Genomic DNA, 22,423 nt, shown 5'->3' with positions numbered 1-22,423 from the left:
ACCATACACTGCACCCCTACATACCCTGCACGACCTTTACAGTCTTGGTCTGCCCCTCTTCTGAGATATCCCTGGGCTCAGGTATGTAGAGGTGCACTGCAAACAAGCACCACAAATGCAACACAAACAATAGCAGCTAAGGAGTACCAAGAGTAAGCCAGGGGCTTGGCTTGCAGGACAGGAAGAAGGTGAGAGTCTGCAGTCGTCCCCAACATAGTCACATTAACGAGGTCAGCTTTCTCTGGCATCTCACTGCAGACCCAGTAATCAGACTCAATTTGCAGTAAGGCCACTGTTTTTGCCCAGTCCTCAAACAGATTCCCTGCACTCAGGCTAGGGATGGAATGTGATGTTTCAACAGGCACAATACAGGGGAGATTATGACCATTAAGCAAATTATAAGCAGTAGCAGCATTCCGAGATCATACCCCTGCCTGTGGTTTTTTGCCTGGCCTGCTGTACCATACGGCCTGTCCACCCTCAGTCCCCACAGCCCAGCTGCTGCTGAATTACAGAGAGACGGTATAACAACAGATCACAAGAATAATATAATGGTGTCTTTTTCCAGTAGGGCGTCCTGATTAATTACCTTAGTAGTCTCAGGTGAGGCCGGGTAGAAGCTAGGTGAAATCTTTCCAATCCTATTGCCCACAGGGCGGCATATCCAAACCACCGGGGACTTACCTGCCAGTCCCAGGGCCATTTTTTAATGTGTTCCCCTGAGGGTAGATCCTGTGGAAGGGCAAAAGTGAGTTATTGTCTGGACCAATAGTTGGCAATGGTCCGTTGGTGGTCAGCAGCTGAACTTGGATGGTGTCGACTAGTTGCCTCAGGGTTAACATGGCATAGGCACTGGGATGATAGTTCCTGGGATGTTCAGTTTTAGTTTGTAGGGCTTGAATTAGCCTCCTGGAAACTTGAGAGGGCAAGTTTCCCATCTCACTTGTTGTTTAAATAGTCCATTTATCCTTTCGATTAGCCTGGCAGCAGTGGGGTTGTAGGGCAGGTGGAAATGCCAGTGTATGTCACTTTTATCGGCCCATTTCTCAACTTCATGGCCGGTAAAGTGGGTTCCTTGGTCTCTATCGATGTCCATGGGGTTCCTGTATGTCGTGCACGGCTGCTCTAGATCCTGCAGAGTGGTTTTTTGTGTTGCTCCAGGACTCCGGTAGGCCTTCTGTAATGTCTTCCACCTGCTGTAACACGTTGTAGACTAAACAAAGCGTTTGTATTCACTAGCCATCCCTGTGCAGTCAGATGAGCCATGAGCATGGGGCTGATGCTTCTAAACTGGTCAGAGACTCTGAGGTTAACAGGACATCATCAATATAATGGAAGAGAAAGACATCTCTCATGGCGGTCAGTTGCCTCCAGTCTGGGGAAAGGAGCTGCTCTCCATCTGTATCCTGTGGGACAAGGGACCTCTGACCTCGTCCCAATCTTCTTCCTCTCCTTCATCACTCTTGGTAGGATACCACACCTTGGGGTCCCAATTTGACCATCCAGGCTCTCCTGACAGCCCCCATTCATCAAGGACAGCAGCCACAGGGCCCCAAGTGCTAGTGGACAGACACCTCAGGCTCACCCCCACAACTTTTCATTACCTGTCCTTGGTTCCCAACATTTTGGTGCTCACAGGAGTTTCCTCAGCCTCCTGGCTAGCTCGACAATTGTTGAACTGCACCCCGTAGGTCTGCAAGCTTTATAATTATTCAGCCTGGAGACCGAAGAAAGAGCCCAGACACAGCCACAGAGACATCAATGGTTTACTGCACAGGGGGAATCTTACAAGTCTGAAGCCAACAGTCCTGGAACGTCACTCCACTGTGTATGGCAGACAACAGGTAGGACACCACAGAAATCTCTGCTACTCCAGGGAGAAGGAGTTTACCATTTATAGGGGGGAATTAACATCACGCTTTCTCATCAGTTACCAGGGAAACCAGCAGCTGGGGCAGGGGCAAACATGCAGGCAGTTACTGATTAAGCCCTATAATTAAGGGGATTGGATAGTCATGTGAGTGAAGCAGAGACTGGTAAAGCAGATGTACAAAGAGCAAGAAAAGAGCCATCTTGAATGGCCTGACCATATACACACACACACACACACACACAAACACACTATTAGAACTAATAAATGAGTTCAGCAAAGTTGTAGGATATAAGATCAATATAAAAAAATCAACTGTATTTCTATGCACTTAGCAATTTGCAATCTAAAACTTAAATTAAGGAAACAATTCCACTTACCATAGCATCAAAAAGAGTAAAATAATTAAGAATAAATTTAACAAAATTAATGCAAGACTTGCACACTAAAAACTACAAAACATCAGAGAATTAAAGCTCTAAATAAATGGAAAGATATCCCATGATCATGAATCAGAAGACTTCATATTGTTGAGACAGAAATTCTCCCCTCAATTGATCTACAGCTTCAATGCAATTCCTATTAAAATCCAAACTGTCTTTTTTTGTGTGGAAAATGACAAGCTAATGCTAAAATTCATATGGAAATCCAAGGGACCTAGAATAGCCTAAACAATCTTGAAAAAGAATAACAAAGTTGAAGGACTCATACTTCCTTACATAAGAAGCTACTGTGAGGCATAGGGACTGGTGTACACATCAATGGAACAGAATTGAGAATCCAGCAATAAACCCTTATATTTAGAGTTAATTATTTTTTGACAAGGTTGCCAAGACAATTCAGTAAATGAAAGAATAGTCTTTTAACAAATGGTGCAGGGACAACTAGATAACCATGTACAGAAGAATGAATTGGACCCCTACCTCACACCATATAAAAAACTAACTCAAAATATATCAAAGATCTAATGTGTAAGAGATACATATAAAAGATAAAACTATAGAACTCTTAGAAGAAAACACAGAACCAAGTCTTTGTGGCTTTGGATTTGGCAATGGATTCTTAGATATGACACCAAAAGCACAAGCAACAACAAAAATATAAACTGGACTTCATCAAATTAAAAACTTTTGTGTTTCAATGGACACCATCATGAAAGTGAAAAGATGACATAAAATGGGAGAAAATATTTGCAAATTATATATCTGACAAGAGGCTTGTATCCAGAGTGTATAAAGAACTCTCACAATTCAACTAGTTTTCCTTGGTCCGTGTGGCCTATGAAGGAGATTGGGGCTATTAGAGGTATTTGAAACAGTGGTTCCCAAACTCTAGTGCATCCAAGAATAGGGTTGCCAGATTTAGCAAGTAAAACACAGAATGTCCAGTCAAATTTATATTTCGGATAAACAGTAATTTTTTAGTATAAATAAGACCCATTCAATGTTTGAGACAAATTTAACTGGGTATCCTGTATTTTATGTGGCAACCTTACCAAACAATCACCTTGAGACTTCTTAAATGAAGATTCCCTACAGATCATAATTCAGCGGCTCTGGGACTCAGGAAGCTGCCCTCTTAACCAGCCCCTAGGGACTCTGACATGGGTGTCCAGGCCACACCTTGAGAAACACTGATGAGATTCTCTAAAGGAGTCACAAAAACTTCCACAACAGCTTCTAGTCATACTCTTTAGAGCCTTTCATATTCCAAATTCATATATAACATGGGATTGCAGGTTTTGCAAATATCTATGCCTTGAAATAACAGTGTCAAATAAAAAAGCAAAGCAAAGCAAAACAGAACAACAACATCAATAACAAAAACCCTTGAAGGAATCTAACCAGGTACCCTATGTGACTTTCCTGCCATGTTCCTGGGAAAAGTGATCAGCCCAGGCAGACTGTGGCAAGCATCTCATGCAACAGGAGACACAGACTGTTATGCATTTTTTCCATTTACTTTCTTCAGGTCACCCAAGGTTAGACACTTTGCTCTAAATCAGGCTCTGAATGCAACTCTGATCGCATTCCTTCCAATGCACTACGGGGCTGGAAACCACCACAGCCACTGGAAGAACCCCCAGGGACAGTGGAAAATCACGTCTAGTGCAAACCTTCAGCATAATGAAGACCAGAGAGCACTGGATGGTGAGTGGATTTCTGCTCTACTCAGTGAAATTAACATATATAAGCTACTATGAGTCATAAAGTTTTCCCAAAGTAGGCTGCATTGTGAAGACGTGTCTATCTTGCAATGAGTGCAGATTCCTCCCACCAAGACTAAACCTCTGTCAGAGAGGGTGCATCCTCACTCCAACCACATCTGCAAGGGCTCGAGGAGAAAACCCAACTCACTTTCCATCCACAGCCTCGACAATCTTGACCTCAATCTCCTGCTCGTACAGGGTACGTAACATCCGGTCCCGCCTGTCCTTTCTGCGCTTCAGGTTTATCATGAAAATCTAATGCAGGAAGAAAAAAGGAAAAGAAACACAGATTATTCAACTCTTTTTCTAGGCTCTTTGAAAAGTAAAGTAAATGTAATGAACAAAGTTTTGGAATAAGGAGTGGAAAAGACAGGGAAAACTGTGGTGAAGATTTGTTTATATTTCATATCAGGTCAAAAAGTTATTCTTCAGGAGGCCAAAGGTAAATCAAACCTAAAACATATGAGATGAAGGGGTAGGAAGAAGTTTGGCAAATAGTTAGATTTATCAGCAGACATAAGTTTACTAAGTGTTTGCCTTGGACCAGTTCCTATGCGTCAGTTTCATCATCTGTAAAACTGAGATAATACTGGTCCTGTCACCTGGGTACAAAATATTAGCTATTCTTATAATTTATATCCACTGTAGAAAAATGTAAAGTCGTTCAAAGAATAAGAAAAATCAGTCTTAACAAATTCCTTTTCTTTCCAAAGAATCCAAATTGAATTACCAAGGTCTTAATTTGAGTAACTTCTTTACCAGAAGTTTTCAACTCCCTTAGAATTTTTCTGAAAGAAGTAGAGAGAGAAAGGGTCCTGCGCTTGGTGGTAGCCCTTTGGGAAAAGGCATCATTTCCACATCACGTGGATCTGAGGGAAACCTTATAGAGGGGACACATACTGGTCCATGAAGTCCCAAAAATGTGCATTCAGATTGTCCCGCATGAGGACCGGGTCTTCCTGCAGCCCCTCACCTTAGCCCCTAAATTCCCAACGACTGCACTAAACACACACATATCCTGAGGCTACTACAGGGAGTTACACAGATAATGAGGCTGGCCTGATTATTCCCAGATTTAAGGAGCCGTAGAAGTACCCAAAGGCTCATGAATGTTATTACAGATATCTATGTGCTTTACTAAGGTTCTTTTCTACGAGCAGTAATAAACTCACTTTGTACATTAAACTAGTCCTGCAAGAGAGGGAGACTTCAGCTACCAGTAAGAAATACTGAATAGCATGGGAAAGGAGAACCCTCCAGGAATAAGCTGGATGACATTGGCTTCAGCCTAACGACCCATCTAGATGACTTTGAGGAAGACGTTTAATGTTCCAGGGTCCAGTTCCCTTGTTTGTAAAAAAGAGGGAGTTGAACAACCTCACCTCTCAAGACCAGTACAGATTAAAATGTCTATGATATGTCATTTATGATAAAGTTTGCTTTATGCTGTCTAGAATAAGGAAGAAACTATGTCTTATAAGCAGGCTGGAGTTCAGACTTTACTGGGGGTTAAGCTGTGGTTCACACAGTCGTCCTGAATGTAATCATCGAGATGCTGTATGTTTTACCGGATCAAAAGCTAAATTAACTAAAATTTCAACTCTTCCTTATAAAATAGTCTCACTTCTATCCATTTATACAGCTCTGGGCAAAGAACTGATGGGGGGAGCAAGATGTCCTCTTTGAAGAAATCATCCATCTGAAGCAGAGCAAAGTGGATTAGGTACGTCATGATTTCATTACCTCTGTTGTTTATCTAACCGGGCAATTATTTTTTAAGAAACAGTTTCTGTGGTGACTGTATTTGCCTTGTTACCTGGGATTTTAAAACTTAATGAGTCATGTTCATTTATATTTCATTTTCTTCCTGTTTAGAATCATACTGTGATGGGCCATGTTCCATCTCCCAATTTTAAGGCTACGGAAAGGAATGGGCATTTCCTCATGTGTTCACATGGAGCTACCTGAGGTCACTCCAGGAGAGCAAAACAAAACAAAAAACAAAAAATTAACAGAAAGACAACAAAAAGTCCCCTCAGATCCAAGACCTTTAGTCTGGGAAGACTTTAGTAAATAACAACCCTGTCCCGGTTCCTGCCAGGACAAGTGCAATAAAAATTGCAGCCATGAAGGAAAAACACAGACGGCTTGCTCATACTTAGTGAATAGCAAACAAACAAAAAGCCACACCGCCGAATGCAGCCCAGACACCACCAACAAGGTCACAGAGTACTGGGAAGGTTGAAAAGGCCCCTGAAAATCCCTTTTTCCACTATCCTATCTCTGTTCCAAACAGAGAGATGACTACCAGGGTTCAGGAGAGTAGAGTCCCCGTATCTGCATCCTTTACAGAGTTGGCCTTTTCCAGAAGGCTTCTAAGAGTGACCCAGTCCTTCCAAATGTAAGACCAGCGCTAGAAGATCCTGCTTTTGTCCCATTGTATCTGCTCTGATTTGATCCTCATTGGAATGTGTTTATAAAGGGAAAAATGAATATATGTAAAGACCCTTGGGTTCTTTTACCTGGAGACCTGAGAGCTGGTGAGAGCTGCAGGGAAGGAAAGCTGTAGTAATATGTGGAAGTGGGTTCAGTGCCTGGGGTGGTCCAACTTTTCTGCAGCCCTGATTGTTTATAAAACTATGTACACTTCAGTCTAATTCTTCTCTACCACACTTAAAATCATCTTGTCTCATCCTGCCCTCTGTGGAAATAGCATAATAGCTGCTAATTCCTTTCCACTTAATATTCATGAAATATTCCTTTCCATTCCTGAAGTCTGCCTGCAAATACATTTTATAGAATAAATCCCAATTTCCAGTTCCAGCAGCAATTTAAGATGGCTGTACTTTGGGGACCTGTATGACATAGTACAGGGGGATAAACACGGCATTTTCTTTCAATTAATCAGTGGCAATGAGCATGCAGCACAAAGCTTGTCTTATAACATATCCAAAGTTCACAGAAAAGTTCTATCTCAGTTTGTGGATTCCTGAGGCACTGTCCTAGCTTCTAGACCACCAAGCTCCATAACTGATCTGCAGTTATGTGACATGAGGGACCCATGAAGGATTCGGTGACTTGGAGTCACAATTCTGGTCCCACCAAGTATCTGCTGTGCATATTACTAAGACAGCCATCTCTTTATATTTCTGCTTCATTCTTTATACAATTGAAACTTAATGATAAATATGACTCTCAGAGCACTATTATGAAGTTCTTGCCTGCCGAAAGGGAGAATTTTAGAATAGGTTTCTTTTTTCACTTTTTCTTTGTCCTCTAAACTCTGCCCTCCAATCTTTTCCCATGGAAAAACAGCAGAGAGAAAATAAAGCAAAGAATGTTCCAGAATGGTTTCCACTTACTCAGAATAAAGTTAAAGTCCTCCAATACCTAAAATACATATCTTCTTTACCTTACCCTTGAATCTTGATAAAATATGGCAATATCTGCTCCTAGAAAATATCACTTTCATGACTAAATAGTAACGCCTTTCTGACTCAATCATTAATTTACTTTTACCATGATGCTCCTTTTTTAAGATAAGTGAACTGAGGCACAACAAAAACTGAGAACCTTTTCCAAGACCTTGGTTTCTTTTCAGCAGCCAAGCTGGTCTGGCTGGCTCCCAGACGTGTGATCAGGCTTGTGTTGTGATACAAACATATAAGCATGATGTACACATGTGCACAGGTGCACGTGCACACACACACACAGACACCTTTCCTACCTCATCGAATCCCATCTTGTCTGGATATTTAGGGACAACTGAGATGAACTGGGAAGGTTCCATTGGAGGATGGTCAACTGGAAGACATGAGAAACACACAGAGTGCTTTGTTAGTGAGAGGCTCAGAGAACAGCATTCCAACCACAGGCCTGACCTCTAGAAACACAGCCTGCATGTTCAGGGCAGGGGATAACTGCTCAGCAGTTTTCTAGGACTGAGTGGCTATATAAGAACCCCAGATGGTCACAACGCTGGTTTTGAGAGCACCTGTTTATATGCAGACTGCAGTATTTGCTCCATTTCCCTCAAGACCTATTTTAAGAGCATTGGAAAGGTAGTCTAGGGTAATGATTTAGGGTGAGGGCTCTAAAGTCATATGACCTGGGTCCAAACTTTGGTCTGTAAAGGTCTGGAGCAGATAGGTGACCTCTCTAAGCCTGTTTCTTTGTGTGTAAAATCAGGATAATAAAAGTATATCTCTTAAGAGTGTTATAAAATTTAAATGAGACCTACATGCAAAGCACTAGCCACAGTAAATTAACACAGTAAATGCTCAATAACTCCTAGCTACTACTCACAGTGGCCCATGATGAAAGAGCTCAGAAATAGGCTGGACTTTTTTCTAAAGAATACTTTTTTTCTATATGTTTAAGATCATAAAACTCTGGGACTATTTTATTTTAAAATCCCATCCAGGCAGGTTTAGCTACAGGTACTCAAAAGGTCCTTTATTTTAACGCAAACTCACCTCCAAGGCCCAGCCCACATCCCAGAACTTGGAACAGGGCTAACAAGGAAGTTTCCAGATGGGAGGGGTGTTGCATCTCAAGTAATAAAAGTTTTATTTATTTCATACTCTAAAAAAGCTTTCTCTATAAACTATATATTTTAAAGGTTGGAAGTAATGTTGATTAAAGAACCTGAGAAGGTCTTGAAAATTTTTAGTATTTCACAAAATCAAAGTATTCACTTGGTTTTCCTTGAAGACATAATACAAGGAAAATGTTAAGTGAGAGCTGGTAACTGGGTTGTTTGAAGAACTATAGTTGATGGGCATTGCTACTGTTCACCGGTATCCGTTCCCCTCTATTTCAGGCATATGAGAGGGGCTTTTCCACTTTCAGGTTAGTCATGGCCACATGAGTTGCTGCCACTCAACTCTCCAAACCCTCCTCCCACCCCTGCCCAGCCCCACCTCAATGATCTTAGCAGCCTTGTTGAAATGGAGAAGCCAAAAATTTGAAGCAGCCTAGAATGATGTGCCAACATGTGGAGGACAGCTGCCCAGCAAAGATACGAGGACCACTGTAGACTTTGCATAACAAGAAACGAGCCATTGTTCTATGAAGCCAACGAGATTTCAGCATTCTTTGATATTCCAGCATAACATCACCTGTCCTGATTGAGATCCTGTCCAAAGGGTATTATTTGTTTAACTTACCCTCCACTGGTATATTAAAGAGAAACCACGACATCCAGTTTCACTTATGATCAAATGATGTGAAACCGTAGAAAGTAGTGAAACAGGTTTCCTAAGCCAAACACAAGAGTTGGTCTTATTAGTTCAATCCTGACCCTAACCGTCACATTTCTATGAGTACACAGTGCGTGTGTTTCTGTCTCCCTCAGCACCCAGAATATTTTGGTCCTCCCTGCTCCACCCCACTCCATTAATTTCTTTTAAAATTAACAAATGGTGATTGTGGGGTCACCATGTACAGCGTTAGGTTTTTATGAGAAAAAAATCTTAACATACCAACTCCTTCCTGTTCATGTTGTTTGAAGAGCTGTCTGGCCCTCTCTCATCGGGCCTTAGACTTGGGAGGGGGTATATTTCGGGTTATCCTTTCCACCCTGTTGGTCTCTGTTTGGCACTCACATGGGCTGCCTGGCTTTAACGGTTCAGCCAAAGAGTCTGCTTTTAGCCATTGTGCTTCCATCAAACATGGGTAGTCACTGTGTTCACAGGACAAGTATCCCCCCAAAAGCCACAAGTGGCTAGTCCTGAAAACCACCGTTGAGCAGAAATATGAGACACAGGCCTGGGTTTTGTCGCTGAAGGTAGAGCTAAGCCATAGGGAAAAACAGGAGATGATATGAATTAGACTTAAGAAGCTTACTATGTGGGGAGAAGGGATGCATCTTTGCTGACATCAGACTTGAAGATTAGGTACATCCCAGCTTTTGTTTGGGATCATTTCTGACTCTATCATTCATAATTAATTCAGTTCCTCTTTGAATCCCTCTCCATACATGTCCCTCACTGTACCACCAATTGGGATGTGCTTCATTGGCTCCAGGATAGTTTCAAGATCTAGGAATAATAATAACTATTGGTATAGAGATCTTACTACTCACTGCACTCTGGGCTACACTCTTGATATATGTAATTACATTTATTTAATCTTCATAACATGTACCACAGGATAGGTCTGAGTATCTCTATTTTTACAGATAAGGAAACAAAGACTTAAATAACATGCCCAAGATCACAGAGCTCATAGAGCTGGTATTTGAACCTAGGTCTGACTCCTGCACCTGAACCCTTAACCCACACTCTCCTCTGCCCCCAAAGCTAGACCTTGGTAGCCATTAGCATCAAGTTGGCCTTGGGCAACTGGGCTGGGTTCACAGTAGCTCAGTTAGGTAAGTCCTCGCTCCTTTGTTGCTCTTTCTGTGGTCTACACTGGAGCACACACCATCCAGTGTACAATGTACCAGCCCAGTCATGCCCAGAAATATATTTGAGAGATTGTGCTTGGAGCGAATCCTAACACTTGTCTATAGTTTCTCCTGGACTTCTTCCATGGCTGCAGCTACCACCCTAGCCCAGGTCCTCCCTCACTCACATGCTTGGGCCATTTTAATATTTTTCAAACACTTGCATGCTCTTCGTCTTGCCTCATTATAACTGATTATGCACACTGTTGCCAAAATAATCTTCCTTAGGCACAGTTCTATTCTTGACCATAACAGTCACACTTGGCACTTAAGTGTTTACAACTTGTTAACTGATTTCATAATCACCATGTCATTTTATCTTCACTTTTATTTTTTTTTGGGGGGGTGGTATTGTTTGTTTTGATAGATATAGAAATTGAGACCAACCCAGATGTAGTCTTGCCAAGGTCAAATAGTGAGTGATTGGCAGAGCTGGAACTCAGTTTTAGATCTTCTGACTTCAGATCCAATATTCCTAATAAACTTTACATGACATTCTGTTGCCTCAAAATCTCATTACTGAGAAGAGGTACCTAAGATTTCCCATCGCCTCATGCTCTGATTTGCATAACCAATCTCCTCATGCCTCACAACCCATTTACTACTATCACCTTTACAAGATCTAGCCTCCTGTCATTCATCTCCCAATTTTCCATACAGCTCCTAATGTACAAATGAGCAAGTACATGAAGAGTGCTTTTGAAAGTGTTAGCCAGTGCCGCCACGCCAGCCGCCATAGGAGCCTCAGCCAGAACTTGGAGAGGTCTTTTTTCCTCACCTGGAGGGAAGTGGAAGTGCCTTGGCTTCAATTTCCCCACTTTTGTACACTACCATGTACTATATACCAGAAATATTACATGGGTCCTGAAGATGTAAACATAGGTAAATAAACATAAAAGAATCATTTCAGACAGGAGGACCTTCAAGATGGCAGAGGAGTAAGACATGGAGATCACCTTCCTCCCCACAAATACATGAAAACTACATCTACATATGAAACAACTCCTAGAGAACACCTACTGAACACTGGCAGAAGACCTCGGACTTCCCAAAAGGCAAGAAACTCCCCACGTACCTGGGTAGGGCAAAAGAAAAAAGGAAAAACAGAGACAAAAGAATAGGGACAGGACCTGTACCTCTAGGAGGGAGCTGTGAAGGAGGAACAGTTTCCACGCACTAGGAAGCCCCTTCACTGGCGGAGACGGGGGGTGGCGGGGGGGAAGCTTCGGAGCCACGGAGGAGAGCACACCCACAGGGGTGCAGAGGGCAAAGCAGAGAGATTCCCGCACAAAGGATAGGTGCCAACTAGCACTCAACAGCCTGAGAGGCTTGTCTGCTCACCCGCCGGGACGGGTGGGGGCTGGGAGCTGAGGCTCAGGCTTCAGAGGTCAGATCCCAGGGAGAGGACTGGGGTTGGCTGCGTGAACACAGCCTGAAGGGGGCTAGTGTGCCACAGCTAGCCAGGAGGGAGTCTGGGGAAAAGTATGGAACTGCCAAAGAGGCAAGAGACCATTGTTTCAGGGTGCACGAGGAGAGGGGATTCAGAACACTGCCTACACAAGCTCCAGAGACGGGCGCGAGCCATGGCTATCAGTGCGGACCCCAGAGACGGTCATGAAATGCTAAGGCTGCTGCTGCAGCCACCAAGAAGCCTGTGTGCAAGCACAGGTCACTCTCCACACCTCCCCTCCCAGGAGCCTGTGCAGCCCGCCACTGCCAGGGTCCCGTGATCCAGGGACAACTTCCCTGGGAGAACACACGGCGTGCCACAGGCTGTTGCAACATCATGCTGGCCTCTGCTGCTCCAGGCTTGCCCCACATTCCGTACCCCTCTCTCCCCCTGGCCTGAGTGAGCCAGAGCCCCCTAATCAGCTGCTACTTTAACCCCATCCTTTCTGAGCGAAGAACAGATGCCCTCAGGCGACCTACATGCAGAGGCAGGGCCAGATCCAAAGCTGAACCCCAGGAGCTGTGCGAACAAAGAAAAGAAATTTCTCGGTGCAGCCTCAGGAGAAGCAGATTAAATCTCCACAATCAACTTGATGTACCCTGCATCACTGGAATACCTGAATAGAAAATGAAGCATCCCAAAATTGAGGTGGTGGACTTTGGGAGCAACTGTAGACTTGGGGTTTGCTTTCTGCATCTAATTTGTTTCTGGCTTTATGTTTATCTTAGTTTAGTATTTAGAGCTTATTATCATTGGTAGATTTGTTTATTGATTTGGTTGCTCTCTTCCTTTTTTAATATATATTTTTTTCCTTTTTCTCTTTTTGTGAGTGTGTATGTGTATGCTTCTTTGTGTGATTTTGTCTATATAGCTTTGCTTTTACCATTTGTCCTAGCGTTCTGTCTGTCCGGTTTGTTTTTTTTTTAGTATAATTTTTAGTGCTTGTAATCATTGGTGGATTTGTTTTTTGGTTTGGTTGCTCTCTTCTTTCCATCTTTTTTTTTATTACTTTTTTACTTTTTAATTTTTAATAATATTTTTTTTTTATTGTAATAACTTTATTTTATTTTTTTCTTCTTTCTTTCTTTCTTTTTTTTTCCTCCCTTTTCTTCTGAGCCGAGTGGCTGACAGAGTCTTGGTGCTCTGGCTGGGTGTCAGGCCTGAGCCTCTTAGGTGGGAGAGCCAAGTTCAGGACATTGGTCCACCAGGGACCTACTGGCCCCACATGATATCAATCAGAGAGAGCTCTCCCAGAGATCTCCGTCTAAACGCTAAGCCCCAGCTCCACTCAGTGACCAGCAAGCTACAGTGTTGGAAACCCTATGCCAAACAACTAGCAAGACAGGAACACAACCCCACCCATTAGCAGACAGGCTGCCTAAAATCATAATAAGTTCACAGACACCCCAAAACACACCACTGGATGTGGTACTGCCCACCAGAAAGACAAGATCCAGCCTCATCCAGCAGAACACAGGCACCAGTCCCCTCCATCAGGAAGCCAACACAACCCACTGAACAAACCTTACGCCTGGGGACAGACACCAAAAACAATGGGAACTATGAACCTGCAACCTGCGAAAAGGAGACCCCAAACACAGTAAGTTAAACAAAATAAGAAGACAGAGAAATACACAGCAGATGAAAGAGCAAGGTAAAAACCCACCAGACCAAACAAATGAAGAGGATATAGGCAGTCTACATGAAAAAGAATTCAGAGTAATGATAGTAAAGGTGATCCAAAATCTTGGAAATAGAATGGGGAAAATACAAGAAACGTTTAATAAGGACCTAGAGGAACTAAAGAGCAAACAAACAATGATGAACAACACAACAAATGAAATTAAAAATTCTCTAGAAGGAATCAATAGCAGAATAACTGAGGCAGAAGAACGGATAAGTGACCTGGAAGATAAAATAGTGTAAATAACTACCACAGAGCAGAATAAAGAAAAAAGAATGAAAAGAATTGAGGACAGTCTCAGAGACCTCTGGGACAACATTAAACACACCAACATTCGATTTACAGGGGTCCCAGAAGAAGAAGAGAAAAAGAAAGGGACTGAGAAAATATTTGAAGAGATTATAGTTGAAAATTTCCCTAATATGGGAAAGGAAATAGTCAAGTCCAGGAAGCACAGAGTCTCATAGAGGATAAATCCAAGGAGAAACACGCCAAGACACATATTAATCAAACTATCAAAAATTAAATACAAAGACAAAATATTAAAAGCAGCAAGGGAAAAACAACAAATAACATAAAAGGGAATCCCCAAAAGGTTAACAGCTGATCTTTCAGCAGAAACTCTGCAAGCCAGAAGGGAGTGGCAGGACATATTTAAAGTGATGAAAGGGAAAAACCTACAACCAAGATTACTCTACCCAGCAAGGATCTCATTCAGATTCGACAGAGAAATTAAAATCTTTACATACAAGCAAAAGCTAAGAGAATTCAGCACCACCAAACCAGCTTTACAACAAATGCTAAAGGAACTTCTCTAGGCAAGAAACACAAGAGAAGGAAAAGACCTACAATAACAAACCCAAAACAATTAAGAAAATGGTAATAGAAACATACATATCAATAACGACCTTAACTGTAAATGGATTAAATGCTCCATCCAAAAGACAAAGACTGGCTGAATGGATACAAAAACAAGACCCGTATATATGCTGTCTACAAGAGACCCACTTCAGACCTAGGGACACATACAGACTGAAAGTGAGGGGATGGAAAAAGATACTCCATGCAAGTGGAAATCAAAAGAAAGCTGGAGTAGCAATTCTCATATCAGACAAAATAGACTTTAAAATAAAGACTATTACAAGAGACAAAGAGGAACACTACATAATGATCAAGGGATCAATCCAAGAATATATAACAATTGTAAATATTTATGCACCCAACATAGGAGCACCTCAATACATAACGCAAATGCTAACAACTATAAAAGGGGAAATCGACATTAACACAATAATAGTAGGGGACTTTAACCCCACTTTCACCAATGGACAGATCATCCAAAATGAAAATAAATAAGGAAACACAAGCTTTAAATGATACATTAAACAAGATGAACTTAATTGATATTTATAGGACATTCTATCGAAAAACAACAGAATACACTTTCTTCTCAAGTGCTCATGGAACCTTCTCCAGGATAGATCACATCTTGGGTCACAAATCAAGCCTTGGTAAATTTAAGAAAATTGAAATCATATCAAGTATCTTGTCCGACCACAACGCTATGAGACTAGATATCAATTACAGGAAAAAGTCTGTTAAAAATACAAACACAGGGAGGCTAAACAATACACTACTAAATAACCAAGAGATCACTGAAGAAATCAAAGAGGAAATAAAAAAAAATACCTAGAAACAAATGACAATGAAAACACGATGAGCCAAAACCTATGGGATGCATCTAAAGCAGTTCTAAGAGGGAACTTTATAGCAATACAATCCTACCTCAAGAAACAAGAAACATCTCAAATAAACAACCTAAATTTACACCTAAAGCAATTAGAGAAAGAAGAACAAAAAACCCCAAAGTTAGCAGAAGGAAAGAAATCATAAAGATCAGATCAGAAATAAATGAAAAGGAAATGAAGAAAACAATAGCAAAGATCAATAAAACTAAAAGCTGGTTCTTTGAGAAGATAAACAAAATTGATAAACCATCAGCCAGACTCATCAAGAAAACAGGGGAGAAGACTGATTCAACAAATCAATAGAATCAGAAATGAAAAAGGAGAAGTAACAACTGACACTGCAGAAATACAAAGGATCATAAGAGATTACTATAGGCAACACTATGCCAATAAAATGGACAACCTGGAAGAAACGGACAAATTCTTAGAAAAGCACAACTTTCCAAGACTGAAACAAGAAGAAACAGAAAGTATAAACAGACCAATCCCAAGCACTGAAATTCAGACTGTGATTAAAAATCTTCCAACAAACAAAAGCCCAGGACCAGATGGCTTCACAGGCGAATTCTATCAAACATTTAGAGAAGAGCTAACACCTAACCTTCTCAAACTCTTCCAAAATATAGCAGAGGGAGGAACACTCCCAAACTCATTCTATGAAGCCACCATCACTCTGATACCAAAACCAGACAAAGAAAGAAAACTATAGGCCAATCTCACTGATGAACATAGATGCAAAAATCCTCAACAAAATACTAGCAAACAGAATCCAACAGCACATTAAAAGGATCATACACCATGATCAAGTGGGGTTTCTCCCAGGAATGCAAGGATTCTTCAATATACTCAAATCAATCAACGTGATAAACCCTATTAACAAATTGAAGGAGAAAAACCATATGATCATCTCAATAGATGCAGAAAAAGCTTTTCACAAAATCCAACACCCATTTCTGATTAAAACCCTCCAGAAAGTAGGCATAGAGGGAACTTACTTCAACATAATAAAGGCCATATATGACAAACCCACAGCCAACATCATTCTCAATGGTGAAAAACTGAAACCATTTCCACTAAGATTAGGAACAAGACAAAGTTGAGCATTCTCACCACTATTATTCAACATAGTTTTGGAAGTTTTAGCCACAGCAAAAAGAAATAAAAGGAATCTATATCAGAAAAGAAGTAAAACTGTCACTGTTTGCAGATGACGTGATGCTATACATACAGAATCCTAAAGATGCTACCAGAAAACTACTAGAGCTAATCAATGAATTTGGTAAAGTAGCAGGATACACAATTAATGCACAGAAATCTCTTGCATTCCTATACACTAATGATGAAAAATCTGAAAGAGAAATTAAGGAAACACTCCCATTTACCATTGCAACAAAAAGAAGAAAATACCTAGGAATAAACCTACTTAAGGAGACAAAAGACCTGTATGCACAAAACTATAAGACACTGATGAAAGAAATTAAAGATGATACAAACAGATGGAGAGATATACCATGTTCCTGGATTGGAAGAATCGACATTGTGAAAATGACTCTACTACCCAAAGCAATCTACAGATTCAATGCAATCCCTATCAAACTACCAATGGCATTTTTCACAGAACTAGAACAAAAAATTTCACAATTTGTATGGAAACACAAAAGACCCCGAATAGCCAAAGCAATCTTGAGAAAGAAAAACGGAGCTGGAGGAATCAGGGTCCCTGACTTCAGACTATATTACAAAGCTACAGTAATCAAGACAGTATGGTACTGGCACAAAAACAGAAATATAGCTCAACAGAATAGGATAGAAAGCCCAGAGATAAACCCACGAACATATGGTCACCTCATCTTTGATAAAGGAGGCAAGAATATACAGTGGAAAAAAGACAGAAGTGGTGCTGGGAAAACTGGACAGCTCCATGTAAAAGAATGAAATTAGAACACTCCCTGACACCATACACACAGAAAAAACTGAAAATGGATTAAAGACCTAAATGTAAGGCCAGACACTATCAAACTCTTAGAGGAAAACAGGCAAAATACTCTATGACATAAATCACAGCAAGATCCTTTTTGACCCACCTCTTAGACAAATGGAAATAAAAATAAAAGTAAACAAATGGGACCAAATGAAACTTAAAAGCTTTTGCACAGCAAAGGAAACCATAAACAAGATGAAAAGACAACCCTCAGAATGGGAGAATATATTTGCAAATGAAGCAACTGACAAAGGATTAATCTCCAAAGTATACCAGCAGTTCATGCAGCTCAATATTAAAAAACAAACAACCCAATCCAAAAATGGGCAGAAGACCTAAATAGACATTTCTCCAAAGAAGATATACAGATTGCCAACAAACACATGAAAGGATGCTCAACATCACTAATCATTAGAGAAATGCAAATCAAAACTATAATGAGGTATCACCTCACACCGATCAGAATGGCCACCATCAAAAAATCTACAAACAATAAATGCTGGAGAGGGTGTGGAGAAAAGAGAACCCTCTTGCACTGTTGGTGGGAATTTAAATTGATACAGCCACTAAGGAGAGCAGTATGGAGGTTCCTAAAAAAACTAAAAATAGAACTACCACATGACCAAGCAATCCCACTACTGGGCATATACTCTGAGAAAACAATAATTCAAAAAGTCATGTACCACAATGTTCATTGCAGCTCTATTTACAATAGCCAGGACATGGAAGCAACTTAAGTGTCCATCAACAGATGAATGGATAAAGAAGATGTGGCACATATATACAATGGGATATTACTCAGTCATAAAAAGAAATGAAATTGAGTTATTTGTAGTGAGGTGGATGGACCTAGAGTCTGTCATACAGAGTGAAGTAAGTCAGAAAGAGAAAAACAAATACCGTATGCTGACACATATATATGGAATCTAAAAAAAAAAAAATGGTTCTGAAGAACCTAGGGGCCAGACAAGAATAAAAATGCAGATGTACAGAATGGACTTGAGGACACGGGGAGGGGGAAGGGTAACCTGGGACGAAGTGAGAGAATGGCATGGGCATATATGCACTACCAAATGTAAAATAGATAGCTACTGGGAAGCAGCTGCATAGCACAGGGAGATCAGCTCTGTGCTTTGTGACCACCTGGAGGGGTGGGATAGGGAGGGTGGGAGGGAGATGCAAGAGGGAGGAGATATGGGATATATGTTTATGTATAGCTGATTCACTTTGTTATATAGCAGAAACTAACACACCATTGTAAAGCAATTATACTCCAGTAAAGATGTTAAAAAAAAAAAGGTGTTACCCATTGTTGTTATACCCCATCTCCACCCAGCCCAAACTCTTCTCTGATCTCAGAAACTCCAGTCTGAAATTCATAAACTCCCTGATATTTTCAGTCCCTTCACTTTTTCTGAATGTCTCTTTGCCTTTTTGTTTTGACTAAAACTTGGCTTTCCTTTGAGGACACTGCCTCCCTTTCAGCTGTCAGAGTGAACGCTGATTTTTCTCATGTCCCCCAATTCACTCCAAACTGTTTCTCTTTCATCCTTCAAAAACTGGCTTCTTTGAAGCATACTTTAGCACTCTGTATCTCCTAATCATGTTCCCTCAGCCACTGATGACTCCAACCTCTGGCTCACAGTTTCACTGTCCCTGCCATCGTTCTTAGAAACCTCAGCATCCACATGGTGGTCCATCCAACAACCAACAACCTAGAACCAACAATCATTCTTTCAGTGACCCACTACCATGTCTGCATCCATCACACCCTTCTTGTTCTCACTCTCATCAGTACCCAACCTAGATTTCATGGTTCATCCCTTGTAAGACCCTTGATTCCCTTTATTGATCTTGCTTGGTAAAACCCCAATCCTAGTTAAACCTGACTGTCCTCTTAGCACCAAGAAGAACACTATGAAAGAAATTCACACAACTGCGTTGACTGAGTCACTTCAAAATTATAGCCACAGATGTCAAATTGGCACTCGATACTGCCAAATGATGCAACTATACTTCCCTAGTAAATTTATTTTCCCATTCCCTGAGAGGTCTATTTTATGTCTTGTTCTCTCTCCTGGAATCTTCAACATCTGTCTTGAGCTGTTGACTGGACTATATATGTCATAGAGAAAATGTTTAAAGCCAAAGTAGACCTACCTTTTCTTTCCACCTCAAGTCTACAAACCCAGCTGCATCTCTGCCTACACATTCTGCCTTCCCATCTGCGACAGCATCCCTGTTCTGTCTAGAACTTGTTTTCTCAAGGATCTTAAATTATCTTTTTTCTACATCATTAAATTCTCCCTATATTTTGGATTTTTCTCATCAGCATACAAACATGCTAAAATCCTACCTAAAAAAAAAACACACACAAACAGCATAAAAGACAAAACAAAATGAAACAGAACAGCCTCTCCCTTGATTTGTCACTCTCTTACAGCCACTACCCTACTTCTCTATTCCCATGCCAACAAGAGTCCACTTTCTCATCTCCCCATGGCCCTCTCTTCAGCCCACTCCAATGGGCTTTATTCCAATCATTTGCACTGAAGTGGTTCTTATCAAGGTCATCACAGATCTCTACCTTGAAAGAACCGGTGATCAGTTCTGTATCCTCATTTGACTTCACTTCTCAATAGCATCTGGTTCCTTCTTGAAACACTTCTTAATTTTTCCTTCCAGCTTTCCGGCTGTTTGTGTCCTCCAGGGATCTGTCCTCCACTCTCTCCTCTTCTTTTTCTATGTTCTCCTACTAAACAAGTTCACACTGTTCCATGGCTTCAAATATCCTTTTAATGCTGATAACTCTCAAATGTTTGTTTCCAACTGGAGTCTCTTCCCTGAACTCCAGATTCATATATCCAAATATCTCCTAACCTTTCAATTTAGATGTCTAATAATTATCTTAAGCTTATATGACCACAACTTCCCTCCCTAAGTCTTTTCCCATAAAGCCTTTCCCATTTCATTAAATGGTATACTAGGCCAAAATCCTGGAGTCATTACTGATTCCTTTCTTTCCTTCATGGGCTGCATCCAGGTCTCTGTATGTCCTGTTGGCCCTACCCCCAAAATATATCCCAAATCCACCTACTTTTCATCACCTTCCTACTACAGTTTGCATTCCAACCACCATCATCTCTCACCAGGAGAGATGTACTGGTCCCTTTACACTCTAGTATCCACACCCCAGCCTGAGTGATTTACCTAAATACATAAATCACATCATGCCACTCTCCCTCCCCCACCCACATGGAATCCCGTTACCCAAAGAATAAAGTCCAAATTCCTTATTGTGGCCACAACCCCGTCTCCTACTCAACTTCTCATTCTGTACATGCCAAACACACTGGCCTTTTGTTCTTGGAGTACCCCAGGCTGTTTCCTAACAGCCTCTGCATGTGCTGTTCTTTCTGCTTGAAACACTCTTCTCCCAAATATTCACGTGGCTACTTCCTTGATATATTGTATATTTCTCTGTGTTGGAATATAAATTCCTTGATGGCAGAGCTTCTGCTGGTTTTGTTGACTGCTGCATCCCCAGCATATGAAAAATCCATGGAACATAATATGTGTTTAATAAATACTTATAGCCTGATGCTCTCTTCTAAAGCCTTCCTTGCATCCTTACTGCTTTTAGAATGGGCATTGTACTTTAGCTGAGCATTCAAGAATCATAATGATTAAACCACTCCAACACTCAAACTTTATTGCCTTCTACTGTTTAAAGCCTACTCTCTTCCAGGGTGTGAATGCTTTTTTTAACATATTTATTGGAGTATAATTGCTTTACAATGGTGTGTTAGTTTCTGCTTTATAACAAAGTGAATCAGTTATACACATACATATGTTCCCATATCTCTTCCCTCTTGCATCTCCCTCCCTCCCACCCTCCCTATCCCACCCCTCTAGGTGGTCACAAAGCACAGAGCTGATCTCCCTGTGCTATGCGGTTGCTTCCCACTAGCTATCTATTTTACGTTTGGTAGTGTATATATGTCCATGCCACTCTCTCACTTTGTCACATCTTACCCTTCCCCCTCCCCATATCCTTAAGTCCATTCTCTAGTAGGCCTGTGTCTTTATTCCCGTCTTGCCACTAGGTCCTTCATGATGCTTTTTGAACAATGCCTTTGTTCAGTCTGTTTCCTCTACGTATAGTGCCCTCACCATAACGCTCCCTTTGTTTAAACTCCACACTTCTATCAAAGCCCAGCTTAAGAACTGTCAGGCTCTCCTAGATCACATCAGCCCACAGCAATCTCTCCTTACTCCAAATTCCTATTGCCCTTATAACTGCTCCTTTCACAAAGCAATATACTGCATCACTGGGGTCTTTTTTAAATATCTGTCCTGTCTCCCCAGTTAAATATAAACAACCAAAACAGAATTGGTTGTAAAATGTTGTGAATCCCCAGTACCCTCATAGAGTGACTCATACATTGTAGGTAGGCGTTCGGTGTTTGTACATAAATTTTATGCCTCTTCTAATGCTTCAATTGTACAGTCTATTAGCAGCCATTTATTAACTGCCCATTGGGTTCCAGATGAACTAGTGCTTTTAGCATCTAGTTCATCTTTCCTGAGGACACTTGACAGCTATGATTTCATCATCACCAGCCTTTTATTCATCCTACATAGGCCTTCAGTCTGTGTTTCTGCATTATTACCCTCAATGGTTTATTTTCCAATTATTTTATTATCCCAATTATGCTCTGTCTTTTAAAATTCAGGATCTAAAATTTTAACAAAATTATAACTAGAGAAGGTCAATACAAGAATTAAATAAAACGCCATATATAAAGTGCCTCGCACTAGAGTTGGAGTGTACGGGGGATCAATAACGACAGCTATAAATTACAGGTTCTTCCCAAATGAAATCTACCTGCCTAACATAGTGTTGTACATATTTGTAATCATTAAAATTGATTTTGACAGTGTGTGTGTTTCTGTGTACAGAGAACTTTCTGTGCTCTCAGTTCTGTGGGGGAAAAGAAGAGAAGGCAAGGCTCTGGTCAGCCTCTCTGGGC

The 22,423-nt window shown here is 41.0% G+C and overlaps 1 protein-coding gene across 3 annotated transcripts in view; it reads right to left on the bottom strand.

Annotated features, from left to right (window-relative positions):
• Nucleotides 1–22,423, bottom strand: part of COLGALT2 (collagen beta(1-O)galactosyltransferase 2) — a 141,143-nt gene that overhangs the window by 21,071 nt on the left and 97,649 nt on the right. For all 3 annotated transcript variants that reach the window (XM_082473169.1, XM_082473168.1, XM_082473170.1), the window contains exons 7-8: nucleotides 7,807–7,883; nucleotides 4,228–4,334 (exon numbers count right to left, since the gene is read on the bottom strand). In XM_082473169.1, coding sequence (XP_082329295.1) covers nucleotides 4,228–4,334; nucleotides 7,807–7,883 — 184 coding nt within the window. The remainder of the gene's footprint in view (nucleotides 1–4,227; nucleotides 4,335–7,806; nucleotides 7,884–22,423) is intronic.

This window comes from Balaenoptera physalus, assembly GCF_965194825.1.
Source record: "Balaenoptera physalus genome assembly, chromosome: 1".
NCBI lineage: Eukaryota > Metazoa > Chordata > Mammalia > Artiodactyla > Balaenopteridae > Balaenoptera > Balaenoptera physalus.
Note: the sequence above shows the minus strand (reverse complement) of the source record. Positions and strands in the feature narration are given on the sequence as shown.